Here is a 25,454-nt window from a genome sequence, read left to right on the forward strand (position 1 = left end):
TATTAAACTCTTTACAATTTATATAATGTTCAGTTAATAATAAATAATGTGTAAACATTTTATTGGTATTTCTCTTTTAGCAAGCATATATCATCATTGTTTTCACGAATTGTCACCTTTCGTAGGCAATCAACCATCATCATTTTCTCCATGTCGGTTGTGTTTAATTGGAGGGGCATACGGTACGTCTTGTCTTTTTCATTTAATAGGAAAAATTGGGTGTATTATAATAATGCTTGTGACGCCAACATGTTAATAGAATGTATGAATGTTACCTGAGCTGAGTCATTGCTTGTGCATGTGTAAGCATTGTTAGACATTGCAATGGAGAGTGGGATGGTTATGAGTATTGTCTCTCAATCTCTTATTCTAACTTCTCAATATATCTTCATATTCGTATTTGATATCGGGTTTAAGTTTATTGTCTCGTTCCTGTACCTATCCGGTATCCCCGACCCTGTCCCATACACGATTTAAATTAAAAAAATATTTTTTTTATAAAAAAAATATTAAAAGTTTGATTTTAGAAAAAGAAAGTTAATTGTTAAACATTTGTTTTAACTACTTATATATTAATAAATTTATTATAGCGCATGTGTCTACAAAAATAGTTAAGAAAATAATATTAAATTATGTAAAAATTCTAAAATAAAATTAACTAGTAATAAAAATTTTATGCCTTTTGATTAAATTATGCAAAAAAATTTAAAGATTTTAAGTGGCAGGGCGAGTTCGGGTTTGGGGTCGGGACGAGTCTAGTAACCTCATACCCATACCCGTATCTGACTTTTGATTATCGAGAAAAATCCAAACCCGAACCTATACCAGGTCAACTCAGGTATTACCCGTCAAAGTCGAAACGAATTCAGACGGATACCCACAAGTATGAGTTTTCTTGCCATATCTAAGCATTGTTATTACCAAAAACAAATTAATTGTGTTAATACTGGCTAACACATTACAGACAAAAAAAATATTGAATTATTTTAACAAGTTAATATTCTTTAAACTTCCAAGATATTAACTTATGACATAGTAGTAACAAAAATATTTTTAAATTTTTTTTCTCAAATAAGAGATATTTTCCCTCGTTTATTTCAGATAAAAAAGTATATTTATATTGTTCATGAGTTTAATTTTCGTGCATGGTGTTTTGTGAGAGTTAAAATTTTATACTATTAACCAATAAAAAAATCTATGTATAACTTTTAAAATAATTATTTTAAAAAATTTAACAAATAGAGCATATATAATAATTCATTCATCATGGATGATAATATAAAAAAAATTATAAAACAATATTTAAGTTATTTCGAAAAAGTTCAAAGAGATACAAAATTTTATATAATTTAAAAAATATTTAATATTTCATCAATCAACTTGAATTAATGTAAAATACAGTTTTCAAAATATAAGTAACTCTTCACCATAGGATTACTTGTATTCACTTTCTAAGATGTTACATGCTCGATCACCGTGATATTATCACACGATTCATGATTCGCATTTCATAAGAAATAGAGAAAACATAGAAATCTTACTCGTTTAGTAAATTGATCCCTAGTCAAATATATAATTATTTGTATAGAATATCTACATTCTATATCGGGAAGTTCTTCGTAAGGTAAAATAATTATTAAGCTGTGCATATTACAAAAAATTAAGCTTAATCTCAAATCAAGACTTGAACATAAACTACTTCTGCCGAAGAAATAATGTTTAAAATTGGAGATGAATTCAAATCACACTATTATAATTACCATCATCCATGTGTTTCAGTATTCCTTCCAATTGTCGTTGTTGAATTGACTATTTGATCTTGTATTCCAATTTTGAATACTTCATTATATTTTTTCAAGTTAGGATGATGGTAAATTCTAGGGTGGACCACTTGATAGGAGGTTGAGTATGGACCATGAATCTTGACCGTTAGATTAAACTTAGCATTGCAGATCATCTCACACCAAATCCCCCACCAACCACAATTCGCCACAGTCAAAAACGATTTCTGACGACTACATTTTTGTTTTCTTGCCACTACACTCACTCGCTGACCCCCTTCACCCACAAACAGTTTTCGCATGTTCATAATGTAGCCTTGGTGCCTTCAATCTTAAAAGGACCAAGCATTTTTAAGTGTCCCCAAAACGCACCGCACAATGCTTGTTCTTGTTATTATTATCATTTTCTAAAAGAAAAACAAAGTTTATCAAGCCTACTTGGGACCGATCTACAATCTAGTATCTCTCTTTGAAACAAACCAACAAAAAAAAAATGCTTTAAATTGGATCTAATTCATGGTGTCTCGTTGGTCAATCTACCTCCACAGCTTTTTTTAAAGGACAAATTCAGCGAGATGGGGTTTTCTGAAACGGTGGGTTCCTCCACCAAAAATTTCCTCTGGAGGCGATGCATGGTGGTGGATGTCGAGGGATGATTGGAAGTAATTCAAATCTGGAAAGGATACAACATGCTAACAAAAGGATGCCACTAATCAGATTGACCTGACCATTAAATTGACAATGGAGAAGTTGTTCTCTCACTCTCTCGTACTCTCTATCTCACGGTAGAAGAAGGAGGAGGTGGCAAAAAAAAAATCATGGGCGATGTTGGAGACAGCAAATAGCGGTTGCTGGGGTGGGGGATTTGGTTTGGGATGACTTACGATACTAAGATTAATCTAATGGTCAAGATTGATGGTTCAAACTAGACCCCACCTATGAAGGTGGCCCCCTGTAGTAATGGCCTACGATGAATGTCTAAAACCATGAAGGGGATATAACAATAACGCTTGCAAGGGGATAACAAGTTTCACTATAAAATATAATAAGAAATTTACAAGTTTACAGCCAAAAAAAGAGAGTATGTACAAATTTCAGAAGACAACAACAGCATACAAGATTACAAGTCATGTTGAAGGCTCTCGGAAAGATTGAATCAACGCCATCTAATTTAAAAAAAAATGCTCAATCTACAAAACTTCTCCAAGAGCGTTTGCCAATTAAATCAACTGGCTCGGGTATCCTATTTTAATTCATTTGAAAGTACAAAAAAATTACTTATTTAATAAATCAGATAGCAATTTCTGTTGATCTTTACCTAGCCCAGAGAACCACTTCCTCAAAGTTTCAGCATTGTCAGAAACAGACTTAGAATATGCTGAAAGATGGATTTTAGTATGAAAAAGGGTTTCAAAATCAAGAGGAAGAAGGTCAAACAGAGTAGTGGCCGCGGCAACTTGAAGAGAAAGACCTGCTTTCATGGAAGAGGTTCGGCAAAAATAAGTATACAAATAACATCTCAGGTTTCCAACTCCGTTATCTTCATATCCACCAACATCCACTCCAGTCCTGAAATTTATAACATCATTTATCACTTTGTTAGAACACAAGCAAAAATATGTAAAAGCATCTTTCTTTGTTAAATCAAATAATATTTAATAGTCTACATGTGTCCATGGCAGTATGGCTTTTTCACAGATATGTGATCAACAAAGAAACAGCTGTACAGTAAAAGTTAATGAGGAAAATGAAGCTATCACCATACAAAGATTCTGAGGGTAGGTGCTACCAAAAAAGCAGAATGAGTTGTGGCATAAATTGGATAGATATCCAGTAGTAGTTAGGTGTCCCTTAGTGAGAGAGTTAGTTATGTTAGTTGGGCAGGCTGAGACAGTAGAAGAAATAAGGCATATTGCCAATAAATAAAGAGGGGGGTTGAGAAAGAAATTATCTTATCATTTGAAAAAGGATAAGACTCTTAGAGAGTGAGGATAGTTCTATTCTCTCGATATCCAGGGAAATCACTCATTTTTGTATCTTTTAACCCTAGCCTAAGGCTTCTACCACACTAGCACAGCAATTGGGATTTAGAGTTCAATAAAAAATTAAAAATCATTATTTCCTTAAGATGACTCTAAATCTTAGTTGTAAGTGATTTTTAATCTAGATAAGCATACATATATCCTCTATTGATACAAAGTTACAAACATATGCATATATCATTATGCATGAATGATTGGTCATGATCTAGCAATATCAAAGAAGCAGCGATCAATTTACCTCCCAAGTTGACCTAGAAGAACAATTATACGAACAGCAAAGTTCTCCTCTACACATGAGTCGAGTAAATTCAGAAGCTGAGGAACAAGTTTCATATCAACCCAGTGCCAGCTCTGTATTAGGAAAAGGAAACATGCAATCAGGTTTGATAATGATGACATCAACAAAATAAAGTGACAAGTTATTCCACGAGTATGAGAAGTTGAGAACAGTATAACTCTCAACCATACAAAAACTTGGGCCTTGGCAACAAATCACTTATTTCAGTAAATGATGGAAAATACCACGAGTGAAATCACTTTCAAGAACTATACCATGGCCAATTTCATTTACAATTCTATTAATTTCAGTATGGCATCAATTCTAAAAAAAGATAATGTCACTTATTTTAGGAGAATTACTCTTTAATTTTAGAACTTGATAAAAAGAAATTATAGAACAGGGTCAATATTAACTTGAAATGATGAGAATAATACCATTTTGTTTGCAACCAGTTCCACCAATGACAGGACATCATTCAGGCGACAAAAGTTGACATTCATAAGGGCATCTGGTTGAGTAGCAGAAATCAAGCATTTTTTCAAACAGGGCACATCACAGTTCTTGCTAATGGCACATTGAACTGCACCCTGATTATACCATTGTCTGTCATTATAATTGTCTGACATTAATCCAGAATCTGACAAATTTATTCGCTTTATCTCTTCCAAGAGCAAACACACAACTGCATCAATGGATTCGGCACCTTCCGAGAATGGGCATTTAACATTCATACACAACTCAGCATGCAGCTGATTTATTGAAGGAAGACAAGCAGATGCAACAGATGGGCTCTCATCCTCAAGAAACATAATTAGAGATTTCAAAACAGTCACCATTAATCCAAAATTATCGATGTTAAAAAACTTCTCTCCACCCAGATAAGCAAAAATATGGAGAATAGTCAGCACCATCAGGGAATCCCACTTGCATGACTGAAGAATATGATATGAAGCATCACAAATAAATCCAACATAATCAGTCGCCGCACATACTGACGCTAATATAATACTTGCTGCCACCAATTGTTCACTTGAAGCTACATTGGATGATACTTCATTAACACAATCCAGAAAATCATTGGCTCTCAAATCACAAGACAAAGTTTCAGCATCTACTCCACTGTTTACTATTACTTTTCCCTCAATAAGAAAATCTTCAATGAGGCTAAGCAGCTCGTGCAAAGAATAATTCTCTACAAACAGGATTCTTGTCTCTGCAACAGACATAACTGGGGAAAAAGATGTGAAATTTTGTCAAATTAAAATCAAATTTAAATAACATGATATTAATATTATTATATAACTAAAAACATTATTTTAAATTTTAATGTTCAGAAATGGAAGTTGATTATGAAACAAATTAGCAAACCTGTACAAATATGTTCAGAATAAGATTGCAAGCAGTGGAATAAATTTCCATCCCAGAGTTTTCCAAATGTCTTTGATGCAGTCATGGCAAAGTTGAACAGCATAAGTGTTAACAGCACCGAAACCTTCTCCCTGAAAGAAATTAGAAGAAACAAATTAATAAAATTAATATCAACACCACCATTTGATCACAGTTAAATATTATCATGAACTGATTTGTTTGTTATTACAAGAAAAGCAAAATATTGAAACAAAAACTATAAAGGGTGTTCAACAGCATTGACCCTATACTATCACAAAATGTGAGACACTTACTTCTGTGAGAGCTTTTCTTCCATTTTAAGTACAGTCAGAATGTTACTAACCCCCCAGCCTGTTTGAGTAGCCAAATTGCACCGAGCTATACAATTTTTTGTAGCAACAAGTATTCTAGATATGATACTATTGTCCTCCATATTTGAAAAGACAACACAAAATCCAGGAAGTTGATTGTTTAAAGATCCAATTCCATCCTCCACTGAAAAAGCAGTCCTTGACTTTTCTGTAGTGTGCATATGTAAATTACAAGAAACTCCATAATCATCACATTTTTGTTCGTTAGAATTGATTTCAACATTAATTACATCGAAGTAAGGTGAAGTAAACAGGTCTGTTCTTGATCTCAACATGTCATCTTGGAGTGCTTCCTCTAGAGAGGTATTCGTCAAATTACCCTCTTCAAATGTTTCACGAAATTCAATTTCAGGAAGAGATGGAGAAATGGGAAAATCCATTGCTTTTCTATAGCATTCCTCACTGGTAGCATCTTCTAATTCTAATAATTTCATATAATTTCCATCAGGCACAGTATCAAAATTATTCACAGCATCGCATATCCTATCCCCATATGCTTGAGAGGTTTCTAAAGTATGTGGAGCAGGGCAGGAAGTGTGTCTACAGACATTTGCATCATCATAGACCTCAGTGCCGGCCTCTTCTGTGCCCTTTTGCTCGTCCCTGTTAACCAAAGGTATCATGTCCACTTTTTCCCTACGATATTTCTTTCTCTTTTTGTGGGCCCTTTTATTCTCTTCCTGTAAATTATTGAGATTATGAAGCACCTCTTTTCCTCCGTCTAAGCATTTGCCAACTTTTATATGCATCAAACCATGCAAATCAGAGAGTTTCTCAGAAGATAAATTTGCATCATGTTTAACTGTGTCCTGCGTTCTTTTCCTCTTCCTGTGGTGCACATCAACAGGTTTGTCAGATGGCTTGAAGTCCTGAGTCAATTTTGCTGATGCAGTAACTGGGAAAATGGTTGCATCCTGTGAGCCCATTAACTGTCCATCAGAAAAAGATTCTGTACTGGAATTTACTGCAGAACTCTGTATCTTTGTTCTGTCGGATCCTCTAACAAGAGGCTCTAATTTAGAACCAATACCTGTGATAGATTTTTCAGAGTAATTTCCACCTGGAGTGAGGAGTTGAGTGTTCTGCATGTTTTCCCTCAATGGATCACTTGCCTCAATTGTTGTGCAGCAGGGTTCCAGAAGCTCATTCTCAAATTGGCGACATGTCTCAGACAAATTTAGATTGCAAATTTGTCTCATGACATTTGAATTCTGCATATCTAGTATATTCTCAAACTGCAAACCAATCATTCAACAAAGATAAAAAAAAATAGTTAAGTTGTGCATACACAAGAAAAACATACAATAAAAAGAGAAACAAAAAAAAAGAAATTAAAAAATATATTTAATTATATGAACTCTGACCTAAAACCAAATCCTCTCTGCAAACAAAAAAATCTTTAATTCCTTCCTCTCCCACACCCCCAAAAAGATAAAACTATAACCAAGTACTATCTATAACTACTAAACAATTATTTAGTACTGATATATAATAAAAACCACCCAAATAATTATTTATTGCTTTCAGAGGATCCTGAAAGTTCCCATTTCCCAAGGTCAAATAAACTGTTAGTGCTACAGCTAATATGATGATAAACCCAAAGATTGCAATAATTTAGGGGACAACCAACCAACAAGTTCATAACCACTTGTCCATAACATAAGTAGTCTCACTTTAATCTGCATATGAGAGTAAGCCAGAATGAGATCATTGGCTTCAAAAGTGTGCATGATTTCAACAGGGAGAGGAGATAAAAAATGACAAAAATACTCAAACATTATATATAACTACAAACAATTTGTCAGTGAAACCAACCTTTGTTTGGCCATGCATACTTCCAACGACAGGTGAAAAGGATGCATCCAGTATATCAAGGCGTTGTAGAAATTGAATGAAATTCATCTTTAGATGACCTAAATCATGCCGTAAAATACCATAACGACTTGCTTCTAACTTATATTTTTGCCTGGTATGTTTTGCTCTTAGCTTTTCCAGCTTAAGTTTGTTTTTCAAAAGCTTCACTTCTGTACTTTCAGCATTGGCCTTGCTGTCAGCAGCCATTTCCACAGGTTTTGTCAAGGATGAGAGTTCATGGATCTTCCGTTTCAAATCCTCAATAGCCAGCTTATCCTCTTCTAACTGCTGAGACATCTGATCAGCAAGACATTTCTCTTTCATGAACTTGTTCCAGTTATCCTCAGCAAGTGCCTTCTGCTCCTTTAATTTAACCATCTCTGCATCTGCACGCCTTTTTTCCTCATCGACCTTTTGTTTTTCAACCTCTAACCTTTCATTTGCTTTTGCCATCCCTGACTCAGCATTTATTTTCTCAGCTAATAGTTTGCGCTTTTCAGCTTCAAACTTTTTGGTTGCCTCTCTAAATGTAGAAATCTCAAACGCCAACTTTGTTTTTGCTTCATTTACCTGTTTCTCCAATTGACCAATCTGAAAACTATACTTCACTGCCTTCTCCGCTTCAATTCTGGCCATCTCCCCCTTTACAGAAGCCTTTTTCTTCTCTTCTTCTAGTAACTTGCAAGCTTCAGCAGCTTTCTTGCTCTCAGAATCAACCCTTCTTTTCTTCTCCTCTATAAGCCCCTTCAATCTACCAATTTCCTTTTCCTTTTCAGCAACCTTTTTCTTCTCTTCTCCAAGTAACTTGCAAACATCAGTGTCTTCCTTCCTCTCAGAATCATCCTTTCTCTTCTCCACCTCTATAAGCTCCTTCAATCTACTCATTTCCTTCTCCTTTTCCGCAGCCTTATTCTTCTCATCCCCTACCATCTTGCAAGCTTCAGCAGCTTTCTTGCTCTCGGAATCAGCCCTTCTCTTCTCTGCCTCTATAAGCCTCTTCAATCCACTGATTTCCTTTTCCTTTTCAACAACCTTATTCTTCTCATTCTCTAGTAACTTGCAAGCTTCAGCAGCCTTCTTCCTCTCAGAATCAGCCCTTCCCTTCTCCACTTCTATAAGCCTCTTCAATCCACCGATTTCCTTTTCCTTTTCAACAACCTTATTCTTCTCATTCTCTAGTAACTTACAAGCTTCAGCAGCCTTCTTCCTCTCAGAATCAGCCCTTCCCTTCTCCACTTCTGTAAGCTCCTTCAGTCTACCAATTTCCTTTTCCCAATCAGCTTGTAAGGTCCCATTCTCATTTCCACCACCGCCATGTCCCAACTCTGTTATGGGAGTACCAATCTGAGACTCCAAGCTGCAATTTTCACTCTCTAAAGGTGCCCTAGAAGCAACAAATTCTCCTAATTTTTCCTCTCTTTCCACTTTGACCCCACATACTGCAGAGAATAACATCAAATCAATCACATTACTAGCATATTCATTATTCACTCAACTAAACCAATTGCATACGCATACTGTGAACATAACCAAATATTCATTATATAATACCCCAAAACTTAACAAAAAAAAATAAAGAGTTAGTTACCTTTGTTGTAGCGGGACTGGATTTCGTTAATTTTTTGTTCAAGAACCTTGACGGCTTGTCGCAGAGCATTCCGCGATTCTTGGGTCTTCAAGTATTTCTTCTTCCACTGCGTATGAGAAATAAGAGAAAGAGAACACATAAATGATTAAAATCAAAAAGTGAAGTGGAAAAGGAAAATGGAAGTGAGTGAAAGAGAGAGGTTTTTTACGAGTTCACAGCAGGGGTTTGTGGAGTCAGATTTGGGAGTCTGATCTCGATTCGTTGGCAATGCCATGTTGTTCGCAATGCAGTGAATGAGTAACAGATTCGCTTCACGAGACGGAAGAAGAGTCAGTGACGACGGTAACAGAGTAAACCCTAAACCCCATAGCAACAGAACAGAAGGCAGCGCCACTTCAGTGTTGAATTCGAAACGAAGGGTTGAATTCACCCACCATAGTGTGATTTTTGGTTTACAATTTTATTTATTTTTAGTTAGATAGTGTGTTTTTTTTTTTTATCACAATATTAGTTAATTAGCATGCTAGATGTGTCTTTTAGGATTTATTTAACTAAATTGTTGTGACTGAGTAAATAAAATCACTATAATTTATGATGATGAAATTATATTGACCGTTCGATGATTGTGTTTATTATATTAATTAAGCTTTGTAAGAGTTAATATAACAATAACAGTCAAAATAATACATTAAATTGAAAGAAATAAAAATAATAGAAATAAAAATATTCATTAATTTGAGTGGATTGAAAATGAACAAAAACTTATTTAATCCAGATTTTTTTATAAATTTTATGTAATAGGTTGTTTCCACATTAAATTTATTGTAAGTTAAACCAAATTTATAAAGTTTAATTTAGCATAGCATCTATGCTTCACATGTTGTCTCAATGAAATTTTTAGATGATGATTTGAAAATGTTGATAAAATAAATGTTTGAAATAATCATTGGTTGAAAGATAAGGACCATTTTTTAATTTCAAGTTCTTGAAGGTTTGAAACAATTGTTTGTTAGTTATCTCATTGTTGAGGCAGAGGTTAATGCACCTCTTCTTATTCTTAAGTGGATTGATTTTTTGAAGTCACAAAATATGGTTATTAAATTAGATTGAAAGCAATCGATTCATGTTCTATCTCATATAAGTCCTAAGTTCGGTTCATGTTCAAGTCTCTTTTGGGAGAGTGTCTAGATTTTATGCTAATCACCAAAATTTTGAGTATTTATCATCTTATATTGATTTTATAATTACGAGTGAAATAACATAAACCTCTTTTTTATAAAAAAAAAAAGTACAATTAATTTTTTTAGTATAAATTCATTATCACGTATTCATTAGTTAACAGATATATCTCCTAACATTTATTTAATTAAATTGTTGGGCATAAATAAAAAAATCATATTAAATTGAATATTTCATATTTGTATTGATTATATTAATTAAGATTTACAACAACCTTTTCTTCTCTGTCACTCCCAATTTCACAATGCTTACATTGAGCATGAACTCAACTTGCAACTCCTCCTTAGTTCTAATTTTTTTTTCCTGCTTTTTGTCTTCCTCAACCACATTCTTTCCCTTCCCTGAACTTCACGAGGACTCTACCATCGCTTATTTTGAATAACTCTTCTGAAGGTCAAAGAAAAAATAAATCAAAAGATTTTTTTTGTTTCTGTAGTACATATATATTATCAATTTGCCATAACCTAAACAATAAAATCTCTTGATTCATTTTTTCTTTGACCTTGGGAAGAGTTATAAAAAAAAAAAAAAAAACTAACGGCAGAGCCTTTGTCAAGTTCAGGAAAAGGATGGTTAAAGAGGACAACAAAGCAGGAAAAAAATAGAATTAAGGAGGAGCTGCAACTTGAGTTCATTCTCAGTGTAGGCATTGAGAAATTGAGAGTGGCAAAGAAGAAAGGAGAAAGGGTTGATGATTTGGGGAGGAAGCAATTTCTTTGGTGTGTGTGTGTGTGTGGGGGGGGGGTAACTGCACTGCAGAATCTGTTTATTTATCAAGCATTTTCTGACGATTTTTAACTGCTAGAAAATTAGGCACCACAAAATGTAATAAAATAACAATCAAATTAATGCCATATCATCATTAACAACTAAACAAATCATAACTGACTGAGTAAGGGTAAAAATTTCTTTGTTAAACATGACATACTTGTGTGTACAGATAAAAGCAATGAGTTTTTTTAAAGAGATACTGACAGACAGAAGAGATAAGGAGACACAGAGGAGCTCACAAAGTGGTCCTTCTACAGAGCCTTCCTTTTATGTCATGGTGCTAACCTTTATATCGGAGTAAAATCAAACTAATTACTGATATAGTGGTGTGGTATATTACAAGGAAGTCCATGTTCTGTATTGTGAAATGCTGTCTTTGACTCTGTTTTACTCAAATTTCCTATTTTCTAGTAACACCCTCTCTTCATCATTGGTTGCTGCCCCATTCTTCCACAAAAGCAAAATCTCCACATCCCAGATTTTCTGTAACAGATTATAAGATGTTTGAGCACTCTGACCAACACCAACCAGTCAGTTGGTTTCTTAAAAATGAAAGTCTAGTTGATAATTTTGTTTCTTCAAACAAAGTCCACATCAGAAGAACTTTACAAGACACAAACAACACACCTACCACAGTTTTCCTTGCAAATTCAAGCGCACCTACACCATTCATGAAACCTCCAGATACACCAACCATTATCACAGTTCCTTCCGCCAATTCTGTCACAATTTTCCCCACAAGTTCATCTGACAGTTCCTTCTATCACACCAGTTCCCTTGGCCGTTATAATTCAAGCCATTTCAGGGGAACAAACAATTACCAACCCTGTGATTTCTTATCCACCCCAACCAGGAATTGTTTCTACAACAAAAAACACCAAAGCTCAAACCAATTGCAACATAAGCACAAGCTACAAATACAGAAAACAAAAAACAAAAACAAAGCTAAAACCAAAGCCACCATTATGTCTAAAAGCTCAGTTTCACAATCATATCAATCCAACCAAGTAACCAGAGAAGGAGATAAATAAATTGAATAATAATAATCAAAGGACAAACAACAAACATGTCATAGTTTTTAAAAACAAAAAAAATCATATCAATCAATCTGAGGGGAGACAGTTCGACATGGCATGGCAATAGTTGGTTACCTCTTAACGAGCAGTGGAATCAGCCACACCTATCTTTCTCTCTACTGATATATACATAAAAAATGAATTTTTATGCTTGAACTACAGAAAACTTCGACCAGTTTGATGATATAACTCAAAATAGCCCTTCCCCATTCTGCACTTGTGCAAACTCAGAAGTCCAACCAGCAATAACAATCCACAAATCTTAAAATCAATTTACAATGTTGGAGTCCCAATTTCCCATGAGAATAGCAAATGGACCAAAATTCTTAGCCAACATTAGCTCATAATCAGAATGCCAACAGACAAATCAAATAAGATCAAGACAGGAAAGAATAAGTTGGCTTCAAGGAAAAGAAACTCCAAATTCCACCATAAAATCCTTAGAAATTCTTGCTCCCTGTGGTATTTTTTTCACAAGATAATTTATCAGTATCAACCAAGTGACTTCATTAGGAATGAACCCGTTATCTATGCCTTTATATAAAAGCAGGCACGCATCATCAAACATACCCTCATGACAGTGCCTACTGATCAGTGTGTTATATGAAATAGCATCAGGATGAATTCCTTCACTCTGTAACCTGTTAAAAAGGTTTGATGCCTCTTGAACATGACCCATCTTGCAAAGACCATTGATCAGGCTGTTACAAGTGACTATATCTGGAGTCAAACCACGATGAATCATATCCCGAAGAAATATTAGAGCGTCATTTACTTTCCCAATTCTACACAAGCCACTGATCAGTATATTGCAAGAGATAATAGTAGGAAAAACCCCTTTCCCAAGCATTTCTTCAAACAATCCCAATCCTTTTTCAACTGCCCCAGTTTTACAAAGAGCTTTGATAAGGCCATTATATGTAATATTGTCGAGAGGACACCCTCTAAATAGCATTTCATCAACAAGCTTAAATGCTTGTTGAACTGAATCTCTCATAAGAAATGCATGAACCAACGTGTTGTATGTTACAGTGTTGGCAATAACACCCTCCAAGAACATGTCATGATATAAACTCAAGGCCTCTTCCATCTTATCATTCTTGCAAAGTCCATTTATTAAAGAATTAAATGCATAAAGGTCAGGTTTACATCCTTTGCTTGACATTTCACCAAAAATCTGTAAAGCTTCTTCAATCTTCCCATCCTTGCACAGTGCACAAATCAAACAATTGTACCGTACTGTATTCAGACTCAGACCCTTGGCTGACATGCTATTCACAATTTCAGCAGCTTCCTCTAATCGCCCTTGCTTGCAGAAACCATTTATCAATATTGTGTATGTGATCACATTTGGCTCAAAGCCTTTTGCTACCATATCATAGAAGAATTCAAGAGCAGAGACCAAATGCCCTTTCTTGAGTAGTCCATCAATCATTATGTTAAACGTGTAAGCATCAGGCTCATAACCTGCAATTACCATGTTATTGTACAGAAGATCCTTGGCTTCTTCAAACCTTCCACTAGCAACATAACCACTAATTAATGTATTATAGAGCACAGTATTGGGGTTGGCAATTTTGTTCAGCAACGCCCTTGCTTCATCAACTTGCCCCATTCTGCACAACCCATGGATTAAATATCCATACGTTAAAGCATCAGTGCTGAAACCTCGAAGCAGCATTCGATCAAGCACATCAGGCTCTGCAGAGGCCATGGATGACATCATTGAAGGTCTAAACATCAGGCTCACAGCACATCAGAAACATGTCCTCCAAAAGCTGAATCGCTTCACTCACTCTGTTGTTTTCACAAAGAGCATGGATCAGGGTCTGGTAAATGACCGAATTCGGAACACACCCATGCTTTGCCATGTCCCTGAGAAGTGAGCAAGCCGAATTAACCTCATTAACAATACACAAGGCTTTCATGACCACCCCAAACGTGTACACGGTTGGAGAAACACCTCTACTCAACATGTCATAGTAAACATTAGGTGCCACCCTGGGGCAATCTCCATCAACTAGAATATCCAACACTACATTGTAGGACTTAAATGTGGGATCACAGGAATAAACACCACACATGTCCAACAAAAGCCGAGCTTGGTTCTATTGACATGGATTGAGGATTTGAATGTCTTCAACATGAAGGTGAGAGAAAAACTAACCCCAATGGAGCCACCGCGATGTGGGTCGCAATGGACGAAGAAACAGATGCTACAGTGCACCCTCCTTCTTGTCAATGAAAATTGAAACACACGCGTTTGTTTGTTACGATCAGAGGGAGGGAGGCGATGTTTGTTAGGTTCCACGTTTAAACGCAGACTATGAGCGTCAAAACTTGAAACTCCCGTTAATTTCTTTTTATAGTAACTCCAATTCCACATCAGGTTGAATTAAGTTAGATTCTCCACAGCCACAGGTTCTAGTTTTTTCTTATGCAATGAATAAATAGTTTTGAATATATGAATTATATTTTAACATCATCTAAAATAAATAAATTGTATTTTAAATTTAGATAAATAATTAATATTTTAATATAAAATTATTTGTAACTATTTGATATTTTAAAGAAAGAACTATTAAACTCAATTTAAAAATAAAGATGAAAAAAAGTAATTAAAAAAAAATCAAATATATTTCTACACAGATAAAGAGGGAGTGATTTGAAAGTGGTTAACAAAATCAATTACATAGATAAAAGATGATTTGAGATGGTTGAGAAAGAAATAAGTTGGGCTAATTATTAAATAAAATTAATTTTAAAACCAAAATTAACAAATAAATTTGAAAAAAAATAAAAATAATTAGAATTATAAACCATGGAATAAAAAAAACTATAAATGTTCCATTTTTAACATGGAAGATTTATAATTATGTTGTTCAGTTTGGCGAATCAAATATTTAACTTCAAAAAAAAAAAGTGAATGAATAGAGGGTGTAAAAATAATTTAGCAGTGTTTGAATAAACCTTTTTTTCGACTGGAAGAAAATTGAATAAACTATTTAAGCACTTATAAAAGAGGGGTAAAAAAAACTTCTTTTATACTAATAATTTCATAAGTTTTTTTGTTTTTTTAAACGAAAAACTGTACGCAAGTTAAATTAACTTTTTTGAGGTATTAACCTATGCTTGAAGCCCTGAACTGCAGAAACTTTATATTTGACAACTCCAAAAAAAACCCATTTGAAATGTTCTTTATTACAATATATATTTGCTTAAATGAAATTATTTTTTCATCAGAAACATTTTCTTTGTCGATTTTGAAACTCAACTTCACGAAAAGTTGTCAGTATCCCACTACCGTTTGACAAATATGATGGAAAATTGGTGCGTGCGTATATATAAGAAAATGGGGCAACAACGAAGTTCCCAAATTTTCGATTGCAAAACTAAATAAGAGATACAGTAATAATTAATAACTGCTATAAGCAACTAACCATTACAGAAAAAAGGCCACCTATTATAATTTACAGTCATTTGCTGTTGATCTATTTAGACCTTGCAAAATCACTACATGTCAACCATTAATGTGTACAAGAATGCTGGGCCAATCCATACATAAGAAAACTTGTAACATAAAATTCTGCCACCATAATTTCTCAACTAATATTTCCTTACATGGGAGAGTGTCCTAGTAGTGAAAAGATCCCATTGATGCCATGCCATTTCTCGAACTTCTCAACTCTTGTTGACTCACATAATTATCACAAGAGTTGGCAGGAGTAGAAAGTTTGTTACCTGGGGCAGAAGTAGAAGGACTAAGACCTTTGCCCATTTGTTGCACTTCTAGTGGAGATAGTATTTTTATGTACCACACATTGTTCACAAACTCCCTGCAAAATTATCAAACGTAAATATTTCTTTGCAGAATCAGGAAAGTCTAAAATGAAGTGCTTCTTGGCTATATATTCATTTTTTAGTCAAGCATCGTTCTTCTAGCCTTTTACTACTTGGGATGACATGCAAGTAATTAAATACTCTTCTGCATGGACTATGCTTTCAGGAGCTCAAAGCAATGAACCTATACTCAAAGTTAGTGAGCAAAAACTTAATAGAAGGAACAAGAAAAATGGTAGAAATAATTATTCAGATCCATAAAATAAAAAAATTGTGAAATGTAGACATGTTCAAATTATCAAATATGCAAGAAACATTACTGTTCCTATAGCACCAATGACATTAGCAACAATGAAGGATGTAGCAAATACCAAGATAATAATATATTATAACTTGGAACATAAATAACAGCTGGCATATGGCAACTTACTGCCAAGGATCATCACCAAGAAGAAGAACATCATTCTCCCGGTCAACAAATACAAGCTGCCAGCCTGATCTCTGAGTCTTAGGGTCCTCTAGTTGGCCTTCAAGGCCAAACATGCGAGCAAGCTCACTAATGAGCTCATCATAGCTGCTGAACTTGGAAATGTCCAGTGACCTGCCAAAGGACCCTGACTTGTGAACCTGTCAAAATTACACCACATCCATCACCGTATAAAATTAGAGTAATAGTAATAGTAATAGTCCTAGACAGTAGACAGCATCCACTTACTAATTGGAAAAAATAGTAGTCCTACAAAAAAGAGGAAACAAAAATAAAAAGTAGCTGCAATATGCTGTTTATATAAAAATAGGGTCCCAAATATCCCTGTACAAAATAGAACCAATTCAACATTGAAGATAAATATATTTAACTTGTGCCTTGAACCTATACTTTAACTAATAAACTGTTGCTTAATTTAGGTAAATGATACTCAAAAGTGGCTCCACATAAAATATATAAATAAAGGCATACCACCTATAAACAAAAGGCATTAGATATTACCTTAACAAAGGTTCCAGTTGGTGTATTTGCTTGGTCTACATTTTCAGAAGACTGCAAGAAACCTGATTCATCCACACAACTCGAAGTTGTCATGTTTGAACTTAAGGGGAAATCAGTGCCTGAAGCACCACCACAATTTGAAGCAGAAAATGGCAACGATAATGAATTGTTCACATTGCCTATATTTCTCAGGTTTGACATGCCATTTTGCAGCATAAGAGAAGAGGGGTCAATGTTAATCCCAAATAAAAGATTGCTCTGAGGATCAGCAGCAGCATGGTATGCAGAATGTTCTCTTCCAGCAAATGGAGGCAAAGCAGCAAGTTCAGACACATTTGATTGTGATGTTCCCAAGTTTTCCACCTGAGGCAATACACACTGAGGAGCAGCAGATGGAAGCTGAGGAGGTTCAGTGGTTATTTGCTTGGGTAGCATGGCTGCAGAAGACATAACGGAATTGGATCCACTCAAGTTAAGTAACTGGGATGTTCCATCCTGGGAGAATGAACCTAGTAGACTATGGATAGAGGAAACATCAGAACCAGAAATATGATTCCTCATAAGTTCAGGAAAGCTCTGCTGCTGGCAATGTGAAGCTAGGGCTTGTATGGGAGGAGATTGAGACTGGGTACCTGATGCAAAATTAGACAAAGGAGAGATGACATTTGGTAACTGCTGCTGAACAGGCAAGTTTTTAAGTTGCTGCTGCTGTTGCCGCGGATCACTATATGGGTGGTAACGATGCAACTGTTGTTGCAGAAGTTGTGACTGAGCAGGCACCTGGTTTTCTTGATAATTGTGTAGAAGGGTGTTTTGAGGCTGAGACTGTGGTAATACTTGCCTCTGTACCTCAGAAGCATGAGCACTGGGAACATTCGAAGTCTGCTGAAACTGCAACAGAGATTGCGAAGATTTTGAAGGATCCATTGTCCTTATTTCCTGGAATGCAGAAGAAGCCATTGCTTGGTATAACTCTGGTTGGAGACCTGGTATAGAAGCATCAAGTCTAGGTTGCATCCATGGTGTAACACCAAGCCCCTGGAAGTTTAAAGATTGCATTCCTTGATCCCCAAGCCCACCTTGGAGCCACATGAATGGAGAACCAATGCCCATGTCTCCATCCTTGAGACCTGACTTGCACAAAAGCAAGGAAGAAATAAATTAAGGTGAAGATGTCATGTACTTCACGACAAAAAATAAAACAAGCATATTGTCACAGATCCCATAGAATTCCATGACACTTAACAAAACCACCCATACCATATAAAGAAGGTAAGCCCGATGGCCAAGGGCGCCTCAACCTTAAGGGGAATGGAGATGGATACATTGGGAATGTTGTCAAAGGTTCAATCTCCCACAAGGAAACTCTTGGCTGCCTCTCCCCTGCAGTGGACTCATCCCAGCCAACCTACACCCGTAGACAAAAGTTAAAAAACCAAATTATACATCATCTCATTTATCTGTAAACACAATCTCTGATATTTCTATAATAGTGCTAAATTCTATCAAGACAATGTCATATAGTTGCTATATGAATCAAACAGTCATAACAAACCTTCACAGAACGCCAGTGTGAATTTGGCCAGCGGACTGGATCTAAATCACTAATACCAGTTATGGTACCCATGTATCTGGACAAGAACATGATACAGTGAGTATAGGTTCAAATGTTTAAAAAAAGAAAAAGAAAAAGGAAAACAAAAAAAAAACTTGGAAAAGACCACTGTTATGAAGGACAAACAAATATTGTTGTGGCTAAATCATTCAAAGCTTTTAAAATTTTGGCTTTTTATCTTTTGGAAGCACATAAGTTATGCATCAACAGTCATGAACAGGAGTGCACAGCAGAGAGTGGCATTAAATGGCATACAGAAAACTATTAATACAATAATAATGGTTAGAAACCAACAAATCAGTAACATAAAATGGCAGGAACCAAAATCGAGGAAAGCTAAAGGGAACTAAAATCGATTTGCTACAGACACAACTGTTGAAGTCACAGTCACATATAGATAAAGATTTAAAAGGGTCCAACTAATACTTTCACTGTTAAAGTTGGGATGGAATCATGCGCAGTTACCCGCATTGCAGATTGGGAATTGCAGTGTTCTGTGAATAGCAGCAAATTCGTTTCTTTATTGATACAGCACAGAATACTGCACACCCTACCCAAAGTTCCATGTGGTTATCACCACACATTCATTGATAAACCACATCAAAAAAGGAACATAAATAAATTTGGAATGTAAAATTAAAGGTTAAATTTGTAACCAAAAAAAAAGTTATATTCTTCATAGGTCTCTTATACTTTTTTGAGAGAGAGAATTCAGTTATCCCTATAGTTTGAATTGGCAACTGGGTTGGATTCCTATAGTTTCCAAACAAAAAATTAAGAGTCCTTGAATCCACCCTACCATTAGAGGGTTATAGGGGGCTATTTACAAAAAGGAAATTTAAAATTTCAAACCATCAAAGACCATTTTGAATTTTTTCAAAAAGTATGGGGACCTAAGAAGTAATTTAACCAAATCAACTGTCTCTCTAAGTCATCGGACGAAAGTATAAAGTCACTAAGATTCACATGGGAGAATAATTTTTTATCCCCCTTGAGTTTCTTCTTCGAGCAGGGCCCAAAATAGTAATAAGAGAAAGGAAAATTTAAGACAGGAAATACCTACCGGCGAACACTTGATTCTTCTGTCTCAAATAGCATCCTAAATCGCATGCCAACAGAAACTCGTGTATGATACACAGCTTTAACGTACTTGGCCAAAGGAATGACAAATTCAGATGGGCTTGCCCTATTAAATTAGGGGGGGGGGGGGGGGGGGGAAGCAAGTTCAGTGTGATTTGTAGGGTAATAATTCTCATCATTAGCATTAGCATTAAAGTTACAAACCTAGGATTATAGAATATAGTAAAGCGGCTGTTTGTGGCAGCTGCATGAGCTGCAGCAGCAAGAAGACCAATGTGCATGCTATCACTTGACAGAACCGATGATGGCATGATAGTCTGCGGACGATTCGCTCGCCGTATGCCCAAGAGTAACTGGTTTTTTTCATTCCTAATTAAAAGAACAGGAAGAATGGTTACAATAATATCTTATAGTTCATTTGAATAGATTTCAATCATGCACCCGTGGCCTATATAGATGCAATTACTGACGATATTTCTATACAGGCAAGGTAACAAGCTAAAACATATTTATCAGGTCAAAAAGCTCCCACAGACACATTATTTTGAAATAATGTGAATATAACATGACTTCTAGTCTAAGCCCTCTTGTAATTTTCTTTCTGCTTAAATATATCTATAACTAAAACCATGTTCACAGATAGAGGGAGGGAAAAGGAGTTGAATCTCCAATAGGTCAATTTAATGGAAATATCAAAAATTACATGTACCAGATGAAAAGGACTGAATCACCAGCAACAAGCCTCTTCGCACTGACAAAGACACTCCACCCTGTAGTAAGAAGATGCCTTTTGGGCTGACCTGAAAGTGAAAATATTAAGCAGTTAGAAGCGAAAATATAAAGCAGTTAGAAGTGAAAACATTTAAGTAACAATTTAAGCAGTTTTCATGACACCAAATATCACGACTGTTGCTTGCTAATCATTCCTTGGTTTCACTGTAGACAATTTATCAAACTTGATATGGAAAAGGAATTTCAGGAGGAAAGGAAGAGCCAAAGATAAGATGTATATGATTAAGGACTATACACTCAACAATATAATGATCCTTAACACAGCTCTCATACTGTTCATGCAAAACAAAAATTAGATTGGCCAAGGTTGACAAAAAAATTTAAATTACAACAGTAATGCTATTTTAAATGTAGTACGAGTAAAGAAAATGACCAAGGTTGACTAAAGTTTAACACAAGAAAAGAAAATGGCCAAACAAAGTAAGCCAAGCAGCCAATCAAATAAGGATGAAATGAGTTTGCAATAAGACAGAAGTACAATAGTACAGCTACTATAGTCATATCATATGCAATTAAATTACTCCTTAGAAAACTATGTCCTGCTTCAAATGCAACTCCAATTTTAGTGTTTTGAGTGATAAAAAGGAAGATCCCAGATTTAAGTTTATAGAATATCATCAGATGGGCTTTTCTATACAAGAAATTGAGTGCAACAGCATAAACTGGACATAAAGAAGCAGATGCAAGGACCACAAATAATTTTATACCAAAAACTTGAAGAAGAAAAAAACTAACCACGAAATATATGCCTGAATTTCCATTCATTATCATGAAGATCTCTGGCAATTAGCTCTTGAGCAGGAGGCTGCTGTGAGTAATCCTGAGAAACAAATAAAAGAAACATATCAGTCAGATCAAGAGCTGACAAACTAATTACTGTGAACCAAATATAGCAGATAAATGACTTACAAGAGGAGGGAAGACTTTTTCAGCTGCTCTTCGAGGAACAGAAAATCCTCCATGAGTGCTGGTATCACTTGCAGTTAATGTTTTGCAGAAGTAGTTGGTTGGTTGCTTGCCGGGAGTACCCAACTCTGCAGGCAGCAGATACACCTCCTTTTGCTCTTGCTACAAAATAAATAATGTCAAGACATGCTATAAAAAAATAAAAAAATAGAAAAAGGTAGCAAATAAGAGAAAAGTACTGGACTTAGAGGTTGCAGAGTCATTTGAGCATATACTTCATCCGTTTCAGCATCTGCCTGCAAGGTGCATGATTAAAAAAGGTTCAGAGTGCAAGCCGATAAAAATGTTTTCTGAAATTCTGAACAATTAATTTTATACTTACATGCATTGTCACATTGTGAAGCTGACAGATAAGTTGTGGTGGCAAGTTAGGGTAATTAGGAATATGTGCATCTACTTCCCTGTTGGTTGATGCAGCAACCTGAAACATAAACACCAACATTTATCAAATAACTGAAGAATCTAATATAAATTAAATATATGAAAAGCAATTGGTTATTTGGAAATTTCAAATGCAACAACAATAGATTAGAAAAGACAACCATTTGGCTTGAACCCCCTCCCCTGCCCCAGGGAAAAAAAATTGAAACTAAAAATAACCATAATGATGCAATAAAGAGTTCTCTATCTGTCAGTCACTCATTTTTTGCATAGTAATTATAGAAAAGATTTATACCAAGATAATCAGACTGACCAAAGTTCAGACTATTCTCTAGAACTGAAACCTTAATGTCACAATTTCTATTTGAAATTTAACAAAATGCTGCTCATTTCAATCATAAAGCAATGTCATATCTGTTACTAGGGACTTCACTTATGAGCTAGAGTGTTAGCAACAACAACAGAAAGCCTAAATCAAACATTTATTGGAGAATATTTTATTTTCTCTTCACTTAATTAGCCCATCCTCCCTCCCTCCAGGCACAACAACTTAAACACTAATCCATGAAATCTGCTAACATGTAACTTACAGCTTACATCTCCATACTTTCACAGTACTGCAGACAAATTGTGAATCCCAGTCCTATCAGGTCAAATACCAAATCAATCTTATCTTAAAACTATGAGCTAGCACTGGCCCAAGCATGACTGATTTCACCATACACATACAAGAAACAATAAGTTGAAGTCTACTCCACTAACTTCAGCAGACAGATCAAAATATTACAACTGTCCTGCTCACCGTGATCATATAGATATACTAAATGAGCTTCTAATTTTCTATACGACTTTATGTACCCTTCATGAGCATAGCAGCTTCACCAAATATCCATGAAATGCAAAAAATTCAAGTATAGTGCAATAAATCCAACTTATAGGATACAAGAAGCATTACTTACCTGCTCACTATGACCTTGGGGAAAGTATACTACACGACTTCCAACCAGAGGCAGAGAAACCAGAGGGCCAGCACAAGCATGCCAAAGTTCAGAATTCAAACATTTTTTCTCCCCTACACAATCACAAGCTAATATGAATACACATGAAGTAAATCATTTCATACAAGTCAAAAGGGCACCACGCCTTAGCCCAGTCTACAAGTGGCATATCAGTAATAAACTCATTAAATCCACTGCATATTTTACCAATCAAAAAAACATACCATAATCCGAACTCCAATCACACAAAAAAACAGGCAAACAGAATAACCACACATAAATAGTAACACACAATACAACCTTGTCACCTCAAACTGAAAATCATAAACTGCACACACCAGCAGACTCAGCACCACCGACATATAAGAAGTTGAAACAAATCAAATCGACATGACACTAAGAAGTTGACCCTGACATAAATACATATTACAAACAAAAACAAACTACGGCAACTTGTTCAACCTCACTCCATGCCATATAATAATGCCAAACCACTAGAGTATCCTTATCCCCTCCCTCCAAACCCATGCAAAGACAAAAAGAACTACCAACACAAAAAAACACAACTAGACCAACAAACCAAGGAAAAGACAAGAGATAAGAAACTTTCAAAAAGTGGGAGCAGGGCAAGCAGCATAATACAAAGCAATTTGCACAAAATGAAAGAATCAAAGAAGCTACTTCTACTGCTACCTTCTTCTTCAGCAGGAGGGTTAAATCCAGAAGAAGAGAGCTTCATGCTTGGAGCTATAACAATAGGTGAAGTTCCAAACTAGTAAAAACTGAAGCACCCCAAATCGAATAAAAGCATTATTATTGTTATAAAGGTCGCAAATTTTGCATGCCCCTTTGAATCAGCAATGATCCTATTTCATAACCCATCCCACCTCCCCACCCACCCCGAAAATTGAAGCTACCCACAGAAAACCATCATCCAAAGCCACTTCCAATGCAACACCCGAATCTCCTGGTTCTCATAACACGCTGGAATCCAACCCTAATTGGGAGCCTGAAGTTCAAACCCTAGCTTCCAGATCTCACCGTAGCGGAGCTGAACAGTAGAATTAGAGGGATTGGGGGAGAGAGGCGAGTGAAGTGAGAGTGACATTCATGTGGGATTTCAGTGGAAGAAGCGGAGAATGTGATGGGAGAGAGAGAGATGGCTAATGGCTATGTTACTCAACAACAATAATGCACAGTGACTGGTAATAATTGATCCATGGCATGGTATGTGTTGTGCTATTATACGAAACCATAACGACGAAGAAAAATACGGAACGTTTCTACGCTTCTTCGTAGATAAATACTCATTGGATACTACGGTTTTGGTTTTCTTTTTTTGTCTGCAACCCAAACACTAGTCAAGTTTGGTCTGTTCCAATGGGAAACAATCGTATTCGCATAATCATTATAGACAAAAAAAAAATCTCCCTATAAATGTTTAACATAGTTGTTGCATTTTAAGACACAAATTCGATATTAAGTGTTTATTGAGAGTAATTCAGTGTTTGGTGATTGTCAACACCTACTTCTAAAAACGAGCAAATATTAAAATAAAATAAAAATAATAGATAAAAAAATGTTTATATCAGACTTTTTATTTCTAATACACTAATTTCAATGAGTTTATTGAGAGTAATAAAATAAGGTCCAACCGTTGCAAGTTTAAGTTTTCACCCCGTAGGTTTTTCTTGCCTTCGATTATAACACTCCTCCACCTATATATTTTTCAAAAGAAATCCTTTCTAACACACTTTTCCAGACAAAACCAAGGAATGCATTATCATGACCCTTTACATATATATCCCTTTTAGCTGAAAAAAAAAATGATAAAGATAAGATAAGAGGACAAAACAAAAAAAAAAGTCTATAAAAGATAAAATATGCAAACATAAATTTGAACTTAAATAATGTTATTCACTTTTCTTAATTCCACTAGTTAATTACTATGTTATCCTTTTTTTAAGCAAGAAATTGGTTGCTCAAGAGTATCTCACATATTAATATTCACACACATACTTTGGCTACATGTTTACATTTTTTTATAAATTAAAAAAAATAATAGATATATACATTAAAAATTATATAATTTAAAAAATTATAAATCATAAATTTAATATTTGTGTATGACACAGGTTATTACACTAGTTTAATTAAAATGCAATGCATCAAAACTTTTTCAAACAAATTTTTGTTTGTCTTTATGGAAAAATCACAATCGAGGGAGATAGACAAAATCAATTGGGTGAAATCAAACAACCACGTCATGTCTCTCGCAGTATTAACCTAAGAATAAGGCTATTGAAGCTTAGTAAGCTTTAAGTTTACCAACCAAGATTATTCGCTATTAATTTTTATAATAAAATAAAAAAGGCCATATATGTTAACAAAAATAGCTAATAT

At 35.1% G+C, this 25,454-nt stretch overlaps 2 protein-coding genes and 1 pseudogene across 2 annotated transcripts; all 3 read right to left on the minus strand.

Moving 5' to 3' along the window:
* Positions 1–2,791: 2,791 nt before the first annotated feature.
* LOC114384756 lies at positions 2,792–9,756 on the minus strand. Its single transcript, XM_028344531.1, has 8 exons — positions 9,514–9,756; positions 9,306–9,411; positions 7,679–9,156; positions 5,786–7,098; positions 5,472–5,602; positions 4,538–5,331; positions 4,062–4,174; positions 2,792–3,350 (listed from the first exon to the last, which is right to left on the minus strand). Exons 1-8 carry the CDS (start codon positions 9,577–9,579, stop codon positions 3,056–3,058), a joined length of 4,296 nt encoding a protein of 1,431 aa, XP_028200332.1. The 5' UTR covers positions 9,580–9,756; the 3' UTR covers positions 2,792–3,055.
* Positions 9,757–11,368: 1,612 nt separating this feature from the next.
* LOC114385225 lies at positions 11,369–15,871 on the minus strand (annotated as a pseudogene).
* On the minus strand, positions 15,757–24,368 carry LOC114384463 (auxin response factor 6-like). Its single transcript, XM_028344131.1, has 14 exons — positions 23,745–24,368; positions 23,013–23,125; positions 21,995–22,093; positions 21,852–21,908; positions 21,616–21,774; positions 21,442–21,526; positions 20,624–20,714; positions 20,119–20,283; positions 19,898–20,020; positions 18,775–18,850; positions 18,480–18,627; positions 17,220–18,349; positions 16,662–16,858; positions 15,757–16,227 (listed from the first exon to the last, which is right to left on the minus strand). The coding sequence occupies exons 1-14, from the start codon at positions 23,788–23,790 to the stop codon at positions 16,026–16,028; spliced, it is 2,691 nt and encodes an 896-aa protein (XP_028199932.1). The 5' UTR covers positions 23,791–24,368; the 3' UTR covers positions 15,757–16,025.
* Positions 24,369–25,454: the final 1,086 nt, after the last annotated feature.

This window comes from Glycine soja, chromosome 14 (genome assembly GCF_004193775.1).
Source record: "Glycine soja cultivar W05 chromosome 14, ASM419377v2, whole genome shotgun sequence".
NCBI classification, from domain to species: Eukaryota; Viridiplantae; Streptophyta; class Magnoliopsida; order Fabales; family Fabaceae; genus Glycine; species Glycine soja.